Source organism: Tachyglossus aculeatus, chromosome 25, assembly GCF_015852505.1.
Source record: "Tachyglossus aculeatus isolate mTacAcu1 chromosome 25, mTacAcu1.pri, whole genome shotgun sequence".
Lineage (NCBI taxonomy): Eukaryota > Metazoa > Chordata > Mammalia > Monotremata > Tachyglossidae > Tachyglossus > Tachyglossus aculeatus.
In genome coordinates, this window is record NC_052090.1 from 12809685 (window position 1) to 12819805 (window position 10121).

General features: G+C 37.5%; 1 protein-coding gene across 1 annotated transcript in view; it reads left to right on the top strand.

Annotated features, from left to right (window-relative positions):
- Positions 1-5667, top strand: part of UBE2V2 (ubiquitin conjugating enzyme E2 V2) — a 45586-nt gene extending 39919 nt beyond the window's left edge. The window contains exon 4 of the mRNA XM_038766458.1: positions 4780-5667. Coding sequence (XP_038622386.1) covers positions 4780-4926 — 147 coding nt within the window. The 3' untranslated portion in view covers positions 4927-5667. The remainder of the gene's footprint in view (positions 1-4779) is intronic.
- The last annotated feature ends 4454 nt before the right edge of the window (positions 5668-10121 follow it).

Below are 10121 nucleotides of genomic sequence, written 5' to 3' on the forward strand. Positions count from 1 at the left end.
TCTACCTCACGCTGCATCTTGAAGTTGATGATTGGTAAAAACGGAAACCCCTTTTTCCATTTTTTAAGCTTTAGTCTGAAACAAAGATTTTGAAAATCATGATTTGTTTTAAAGTATTTTGTTCCCAAACAAGATGCACTGAAAAGTTATTTCCTTTGATGGTTCATGAGAGAAGCAGCGTGGCTCAGTGGAAAAGAGCACAGACTTTGGAGTCAGAGGTCATGGGTTCACATCCCGGCTCCGCCAATTGTCAGCTGTGTGACTTTGGTCAAGTCACTTAACTTCTCTGGGCCTCAGTTCCCTCATCTGGAAAATGGGGATTAAGGCTGTGAGCCCCTCTGGGACAACCTGATCACCTTATAACCTCCGCAGCACTTAGAACAGTGCTTTGCACATAGCGCTTAATAAATGCCATTATTATTATTATTATTATAATAGTGCCATGAGCCAGCCATTCTGAGCATAAAATTGAATGAAAAGACTGTGTGGCACTATTGAAGGCTCTGGAGGGTTGGGAGAATGTATAAATCACCACCTCTGACCTTAGAGCTCACAATTTGTAAGCACTTAATAAATGCCATTATTATTATTATTATTATTATTATTATTATTACTATTATTGTGCCATGAGCCAGCCATTCTGAGCATAAAATTGAATGAAAAGACTGTGTGGCACTATTAAAGGCTCTGGAGGGTTGGGAGAATGTATAAATCACCACCTCTGACCTCAGAGCTCACAATCGGTAAGCGCTTAATAAATGCCATTGTTATTACTATCATAATAGTGCCATGAGCCAGCCATTCTGAGCATAAAATTGAATGAAAAGACTGTGTGGCAATATTAAAGGCTCTGGAGGGTTGGGATACTGTATAAATCACCCCCTCTGACCTCAGAGCTCACAATCGGTAAGCGCTTAATAAATGCCATTATTATTACTATTATTATAGTGCCATGAGCCAGCCTTTCTGAGCATAAACTTGAATGAAAAGACTGTGTGGCACTATTAAAGGCTCTGGAGGGTTGGGAGAATGTAGAAATCACCACCTCTGACCTCAGAGCTCACAATCGGTAAGCGCTTAATAAATGCCATTATTATTACTATTATAATAGTGCCATGAGCCAGCCATTCTGAGCATAAAATTGAATGAAAAGACTGTGTAGCACTATTAAAGGCTCTGGAGGGTTGGGAGAATGTAGAAATCACCACCTCTGACCTCAGAGCTCACAATCGGTAAGCGCTTAATAAATGCCATTATTATTACTATTATAATAGTGCTGTGAGCCAGCCATTCTGAGCATAAAATTGAATGAAAAGACTGTGTGGCACTATTAAAGGCTCTGGAGGGTTGGGAGAATGTAGAAATCACCACCTCTGACCTCAGAGCTCACAATCTGTAGACAAATAGATAACTTTTACATTATACAGTTGCAAAAGCGTGCAACAAGACCAGTAAATGGATTTAGGCACTAGAGGGCAGAGGAGAGTGGAAAGTCCTAAAAAAATTCAGACGGCAACAGGCAAATTCAATAATAATAGTTATTATTAACAATATAGTTAATAATAACAACAACAATAATAGTTCTTGTTAATAGTTGTACCCAGCCAAGTCTAAATCTTTGTTATGGTCACCCAAAAGTCCCAGGGAGAACCGATGTCTTGAAAATGCTTACTGTCAGCTATATCCTGGATTCAGTAGTCCTAGGATGCTCTTCCTCTTCTCAAGAATCTTGATTTTTTTTGTTGCTGCTGTTTGATTTTTTTGTTTGCATTTCCTTTTTCTTTTACCTTATTGCACAAGCCTGAGAAGAGAAAATATTTCTGATGACAAGGAGGTCTCCTGCAGTGACTTTTCCTACATTTTACTCTAGGAAAGAATGGCCTCCTGAGAGGGAGTTAAATGACTGTGATTTTTTTCTCATTTTTAGAATCCTAATTCTTAACTTAGTGCTGTAATGTCGGCTCTGAATCAGGCCAGGTAACATGAAACTGTGGCAGTTCTTCCTAGATGAGTTATTCTCATCATCATAAAGCACCCTGTTGTTCCATGATTTAATGATTCTAAAATACAGAATTGAAAAGTGGTCCAGTCACTCCCAAGTATGACAGTATAACATGGGGCTATGTGTGCATATTCAGTTTGGATGGCACTGTTGGTCATGCATAGGATTTTTAGGTACATTGCCATAGTAGTGCAACCTTCACACTGAAAGCTATGCAGTATTGAGTGCGTTAAAGCTAGACTATAGAGGAAAAGCAGTTTGAAGGCGCCAAAGATATTGAGTGAAAAATAGGGTACTGAAAAATACAGATGTTTTCTTGCGAGCATTTCTGCAGTTAAAACCAGAAACTTCATTTCTAATGCTCCCAGCAATATCTAATTCAAAACTCATAGTGTACTTATTTTACCTGTTCTGACACCTTAGATGCAGGTGCTGTCTATGAATGAATTAATAGCATTGGCATGTAAGTTTTTTAACAGTATTAACCATCTCTAATAGTCTGCCTTTCTCTCTCTAATCAAATTATTTATTGTACTTAATGTCCGTTTAGGAACTTTAATGTGAGTTATAAGCGCAGGAGATCTGTAGTTAAGGTAATGGGCTACTGTGAATATTAGGTTTCAAAGATATAGGTAATTTGTTCATTGGGAAAATTCTAAACCTATTAATCTACAAAGACTTAATTTTTCATCAACTTCATTCATTTTGGCTTTAACTCAATACTTGTAAAAAAAATTCTCAACATGTGAGCAGCGTTGTTCAGGGATGTGCTCCGTTGGGGTTCTTTCAACTTCAGTATAAAAAAGATTTCTTTTATCAGTTTCTGAAGAGCAAGTAGATGAGATGTAATGTAGACAGGCTAAAAACGAAATGGTAGGTTACAGTCTTTCAGTTTTTTCAGAAACAAGTGGAGATTGATGTGCTGTATGTAATAGCTTGTGAAGTTCTGCCATCAACTTTGGGCATGTTGGTATCACATGCCACTAATCAGCTTAACCAGAAAGATTTCAACAAGATTTTGATTGGAGCTATTATTTCAGGGGTGATACATCACAATGTTAGATGGATAGACTAGGCTTAGAAAGTGAAAAGGGAGAAGGTGGAGGAGGAAAAAAACCCCACAATGATTTGATTCGTCCCCTCTCCCACTTCTTGTCTTTCCCTTTCAGATACATGCTTAGGGAATAGGCCGTCCCAGGGGCAGGGAATGTGTGATTCAGGATGTTCCTTGGATGGGGCTAGTTGAGAATCCAGAGTGAAGCTTATTCATACCTTAAATCCTCCAGTCCCAGTCCTTTGGGAGGTTAGTTACTAAGTGTTCCTAAACTACTAATGGCTTGTTCTCAGGTACCGCATCTGTAAAAATGGGGATCAAGAATGTGAGCCCCACATGGGACCTGGACTCTGTCCAACCTGATTAGGTTGTATCTATTGCAGCACTTAGTACAGTGCCTGGCACATAGCGCTTAACAAATTCCATTTAAAAAAAAAAGAAAAAAAGGATATTAATAATAATGGTATTTAAGTGCTTACTTTGTCAAGCACTGTTCCAAACCCTTAGGTAGTTACAGGTTTATCAGATTATAGTCCCTGTCTCACATGTGGTTCACAGCCTTTGTAGAGGAAGAACAGATATTTAAACTCCATTTTACAGATGAGGAAAAAAAGGCACAGAGAAGTTAAACAGCTGGCCCAAGATCACCCAGCAACCAACTAGCAGAGTAGGGATTTGAATTTCGGTCCTCTGATTCCCAGACCAGTGCTCTTTCCAGTAGGCCGGGCTGCCTACTGGATGTTCCTGACTGCATAGAATAGCAAGGAAGGGTGTTTGGTTCAGCAGAATAACTGTTGCTCTTCGAGGGTGCTGAATCCCAGGAGGGCAGAGCGCATAAGGTTTGCCTATAATAACTAAGGGAGGCAAGGGAATAAGGAAGACTGTCTGGGTGTCACCCCAGAAAGATTCTTTAGGAAATGTGAAGTAAGGTGCTATGTGCTTTAAGGGTGCCTGATATGTACCTGACATCTCCTTATCCTTCACAACCTCTGATAGGAGTGGAATGGCTGAACATTAGGCAGGAGAGAAGCAGCAACAAAGCACCAAGATAACCCACTGGTTAATCTACTTCTAAATAATTGAGAGGGGTTTTCCATGCAGTAGCTGGAAATAATGAGGGGGCTTGCTTGCTTCCAGGAATGTTAATGAACTTCTTTCTATTCAGCAGACCTCCTTTCCTGCTGGAAATGAAAACAATTGCATTTCCTAAATTTAACATCGTGTATTTAATATGTACTATTTTCGCTTTTTACTTCCTCCCCGTCCAACCCATCGATAGCTCTCATCACTCCCAAGGGAAGTGAGAACCCACTTTGAACCATTAAATTTCAAAATCAACTGTCTATGCTAAAACACTGTTATGAGATAGAAAGGAACTTTTTTGAACTCACTGCACTTCTAATCCTTATGGTAGAAGTATTTTTTTCAAATAAACTACAAGCTGTGTTTTAAAGTTCACATTATCAATAAATTAAAGTAACTTTGCATTTCAAAACTCTTCTTTAAAAAATTCACCCAAAGTTGAATATTGTAAAAGTGGTGTAAAACTATTAACTTGAACTTGATGTGTAACACAAAGTTGTTATCAGTTTATTATTAATAGTCTTAGTGCATGGGGAGAGAAGGGATATTAAAATTGCAGAACTTTGGTAAATGTTGTGTAAAGAAACAAATGCCTTAAGATTTTTATGCCCTCAAGTCCTTGTTTTGTTTTTCTTTTCAGATGGATGCCCGGAGCATACCAGTGTTAGCAAAATGGCAAAATTCTTATAGCATTAAAGTTGTACTTCAAGAGCTAAGGCGTCTAATGATGTCCAAAGAAAATATGAAGCTTCCACAACCCCCAGAAGGACAAACATACAGCAATTAATTTTAGCTGATTTCAAACTTGTCTTAAACCAACTCTCTACTCCTGTTAATGTCTTGATTAAATCTCACAATGCAAACACCCACACATTAAATGAATTTCAGCTGTTAAATGACCAGGACATTTGTAAGATTATATTTAATATATGTACACCCATTTTGTTTTCCGGCACGATGGGAGAGAAATGCAGCACAATTTTTTTCCCTCTTATCAAGGCACTATCATTTAAGCATAAACCTGGAGTAGCCTAAAATTGGGATTCAGGTTTTACAAGATGAAAGCATGACATGAGGTGTCAGGTTGCTGTGGAGTAATGTATGTTTCTGAAAATTAATCTCCCAAGAAAGAAAAATATAAATGGCATGCTTTATCCATCTTGCTCAGTGAAAGAGCTGCAGTTTAAATTGTTTCAAGTAGCAGGTACAGTGAATACTGTTGCAAATTTTGTTTAATTTTGGAAGAGGTGTGGGTGCCGACTACTAGTAGTATCAAAAAGTAGGTTCAGGATGGTTTTGATACCTGTATTTATAAAAGGGGGGGGAGGGGAAGATGGATTTCTGTTAAGCAGCTCCTGTGTGTTACATGTAACAGACATGGCAAGTATTTGTTTACAGTCTTTGTTCTAATAAACCATGAATATAAGTTTTAAGTGAAATAAACAAAAAAGGAAATAGGTGTATGGATATGTGGTTCTGAGATTAAAGGTAGTCTTAAAATGTAAATAAAATGTGGAACGTGTCCTCAGAGGCTGTGCCATTTCTATGATATTGATGTAATATATGTACATACCTTGCAGAGGTAGCAAAAGTCAGAACTATTGTATCTTCTGGTCAACATACCCCTTTTATTGTTTATTCTATTGTATAATACTTGAAACTGGAGTTTTCAGGATCACTGCAAAGAGGGATTGACTTAATCAGGTGCAGCCCCTTTAAAAAAAAAAAGCTGTGTTAAGTGTTCATGAATGTCATCGTTCCCATTAGAAATAACATTATATAGGCCAGTTTGCTTTCCAGGCCCCTGAGAAATATTGAGTATTGTGCAACGCAGTTATTCCCTGTTTTGGGCCCTTGTCCTTTCTCACACCCTCATCTTTGACCTGGGCTATGTTGATGCTTCCTTGTAACATTTTGGGGGGAGGAAGAGTTTATGGCATTTAATTTTTTTCACCTTTTTTGATGAAGCTTATTGGTTGGAGCTGTGTCCCATCCTCCTTTCATCCTTCTGCAATGGAAGCATCAAGAAGTAGAAGTCCTTTCCACATACTAGAATGCATTTTTAACCATCCCCACACTCTGCAGTGTTTGTAAATCTAGTTCCTTCCTATTTACATTTTTGCTTAACTAACTTTGGTTGTAGTTTTGCTGTGTTTTTAATAGCAGCTAGTCAAGCTATTTGGTTGGAAATGACACTTCATCTCTTCTTGTGGAAAAATTACAGAGTCGGTCAGAGTCCGTGGAACCATGTTCAGAGTTCAGAACTTGATCAGTTCAACTGGACAAAAATAAGAGCCTCACCATAAAGCCAGGAGCAGTCAAATTTGCAAAACTAGGAGTTCTTCCTACAGTAATGTGAAAGAAGAGGATTAAGAGAAATAAAGTTTAATTTTAGATTAGAAAGCTCTAGATGGCATTTTATCAAACAAGAAGGGTAAGTTAATTTGCCCTTAAGTACATGTCTGACACCCGTTTACTGTGATTACTCTGTAAAGTTATCAACTGCAAGCTACCTTTTCTTGGTCAGGTTATATAGCGCATCAGAGTAAATGATAATCAGGCTAAAGTGATTTATTGAATAGCTCTATCTCTTTAATTTTAGATTGATCCATTGCCAAGGAATATTTCAAATTTATGTGTGTATGTAAAATTATAGAAACAAAATGGATTTGGACTAATTTTCTCTACAGTTTAAAATCAGCTTTCGAAGCTTTAATTTTTGTAATGGCCCTAAGAAATTGAGGTCTGGATCACTTTGTGAAACTTTCCTGCTCCGTGGCAAGCAGGTAGCAAAGTGTGGTAGTGGAAAGGAAAATTTACTCTGCTAACTGACAGTATTACTGTTAAATCATTTGCATTTCTTTTAATTGATTAATATATGGGTTAGGTCAGAAGGCCCTGGAACTGCATTCTGGTTTTTTGGTGGGTCTGGGGTGGGATTGGTGGGGGAAAAGTAGGGTGATATGTGGCCCCCCCACCCTATTTCTGGTGCTGGGAAAGGGTTGCTTTTCCACGTGAGGTGTATATTGTCTGAGTTGTCCTTGCAGTGACTAGTTCTCCTTGCTGATTATCTGATTATGGATCCTTGCAGAAAGCTGCATGCCAATTTAACCAATTTTCAGAGCAGGATCCATTTTGCATGTTGCAATCAAGCTGCACGTGGCAGTCAAAACAGTCCCACTGGTAATAGAAGGGAGTGGATATAGAACCACTCTTAAGTAATTTATATCTAAACAGAGCAGGGCCAAAATACTATCCCCTTTGTCTATATTGAAGCGAGACCCTGGTTGTAGGAGTGGATAGTCTTCTCAATTAAAGTGAACAGTAAAATTGCCTTAGGTAATTGTTTAAAAGATTACTTTACCAATAAAGGATTGCAAAGTCTGTCTTGTCCTATTAGGTCAGTGTTATGTGTTCATGTTTTTGGTTTTGTTCATTAACTTTTCTGAATTACTTGTGTTGATTGTCTTTAAAACAAACTTGTTTTACCCAGTTCATGGACAAGTGGATTTTACAGTTTCATAGTAGTTTCTCAATGCCTTGGAGCGCATATTTGTATTTTGGTAGTGCTATATAATTGGATATTCGGCAATTTTGAGCAATCTTTGGGGAAAAGATGAAAAAAAAGATTTTGCTTGTATTTAATTCTAAGATTCTATAACTTTAAATTTAATCTGTGCTCCAGGTTGAACTAGCTTAACAAACATGTCATAGATAATTTAATAAATATATAGTGTAATTTATCAAAGGTACATATATGATTGGTTGGAGTATTTAAGTGTGGTGTACCATTTACATTTTTGACAAATCAGAGAATGTTCTTTATTATATACTAGAATATTGGCTTTCACTTTATGAATTTATTAGAATGTCATTCATAGACAATGGAATGTGAATCACATGAAATCAATAATAATAAACTTAGAATTTGTTAAATGTTAGAATGTGTAACTGACAAATTAAGCATTCTCCTCAGAGTATTTTTTTTGATAGTTACGTAAAATGTGTGTGGCCAGTGCTGTCCAACTTGAGTACCAGTTTCACTGAGCACTTTTTGAGACCACCTCTGCCCCATTGGTATCAGAAAAATTTGAATTCTAAGAGGGTGAAGAACCGAGAGCTGCATTTAGCTTGTATCATGAGGACAGATAGTTTAACTTAGGAGAGTGTTAAACCTTTATTGCTAAACTGCCTTCTTATTCCCTCAAACGTCTTATAAACTTCAGAATCACTTGGGCCACTTCATGTTGGAGAGATAAGGTGAGCCACCTGATACTTTGTGAAGAACCACTATATTTACCATCCTCGGAGTAAGTGTTGTGTATCACAGTGGGAAGCATATTTTATAAAGTAAGGCTTGAAGCCTGATATTTCATTTAGAGCAGAAAAAATGCTATTCCTTTTACAGGCATGCATATTTTAAGGACAAATTATTCAGCATGAAGATTAGTCATTTATTGTATTCTAAAATATTTTAGATAATTTTCTTTGCTAGAAACAATGTGTTTAGGGACATCTAATTAGTTGAGGTGATTAGCAACTTTTTAAAGATAAAAATGGGAAAAAAATCTGATTATTTTGTTTCTGCTAATGCCCAAAGGTATAAACATGTAATATGACAAGTGATGGAGTGTTCCCACAATTAACCGGCAGGCAAGATTTCCTGATGTTAAGCACGAATGATTTTTCCCACAACTAGTTTGACTTTCTATTAATTTCCATCTAAAAAAAACCCCATCTCTGTTTTTAGTGTATACAATACATATAAAATATTAGTATATTTTATAAGCTATACGTAAACGATAGAAAAGAATGTATACAGTATGTTATGTTTACCAAAGGAGAAGAGGTGCAGATGAGAGTGTGGGAAAATATTATCACAAGGCTTTGTCGTTAAGTAATGATTTGCTTTTTTTTTAATGGTCTTTGATAAGCTTTATCAGAAGTTGTCAAATGTACTTAAATGTTACATCTGTCCATGCCAGAGTGTCATCCAGAAAGGGCTTGTTTATTTTTATTTCAGTATTCAGAGTGGTGAAAATATATATGGTAGAGGGGTTCCCATGAGGCTAATATTTTTCTGGAAGGACTCCTGAGCAAGCAGATGTTTGCTGATGACTCCTTATGAGCAACTGAGTGTGACCCAAAGCCCCCCTAACCCCCCTTCTCCCCCCCCAAAAAAAAACAAAGGTTTTGAGTATTCCTGGTGTTGAATCTGTGCTTATGTAAAAAACATAGTTTTACAATTTGATTCCAAATTTCTATCAGTGAATGAAATCCACTAAATAACGCCAATCACATCGTTGTTGGTGGTTTCCTTGTGGTTTCAGCAGAAGATGGGGCAGCTAGAAGGTGCAGGGCTGAGCTGGGGAACCCCACAGTCGTAGTTAATACCTTCAGACATTACCAGCCAAATGGTTAACCGAAGACCTTGGCTGAACCTCTTTTCACCTTCCACATCTCTAAGGCCGAGGGCAGTGTCAAGCTAAGTTGCCCCAGCTACGATACTGGGGTATTCTGCCCCTGCTAATTATGATGGACACAGTCAGAAAAGTAAAATGATTTGATTTTGTAGCCTACATCTTTTGGGAATATTCTTACAAGAGAATTTTAACAGGTGGTTCCCAACCAGTTTATTGATACCTGCGATAATCAATCAATGGTAAATAGTGCATGCTTACTATGTGCATGCCATTGTACTAAGTGCTTGGGAGAGTACCTCAGAATTAGTGGACATGTTTCCTGCCCTTTGAAATCTTTGAAGACTCGAGGGGATTTAAATCTAGATCTATCCAAATCACAAACACATAGAAGTGTTTGTATGATACATAGTTTGGCATGTATGATATTTCACAAATGTGCCACCGGCTTGCTGGTCTTTGTTTGTGAACTGCATTTATATTTCGCGTGTGTTGCAAGAAGACAAAATTCCAGACCCGCATTAGGTATATGAAGCATTGATAACAGCTGTTTGCCTATACT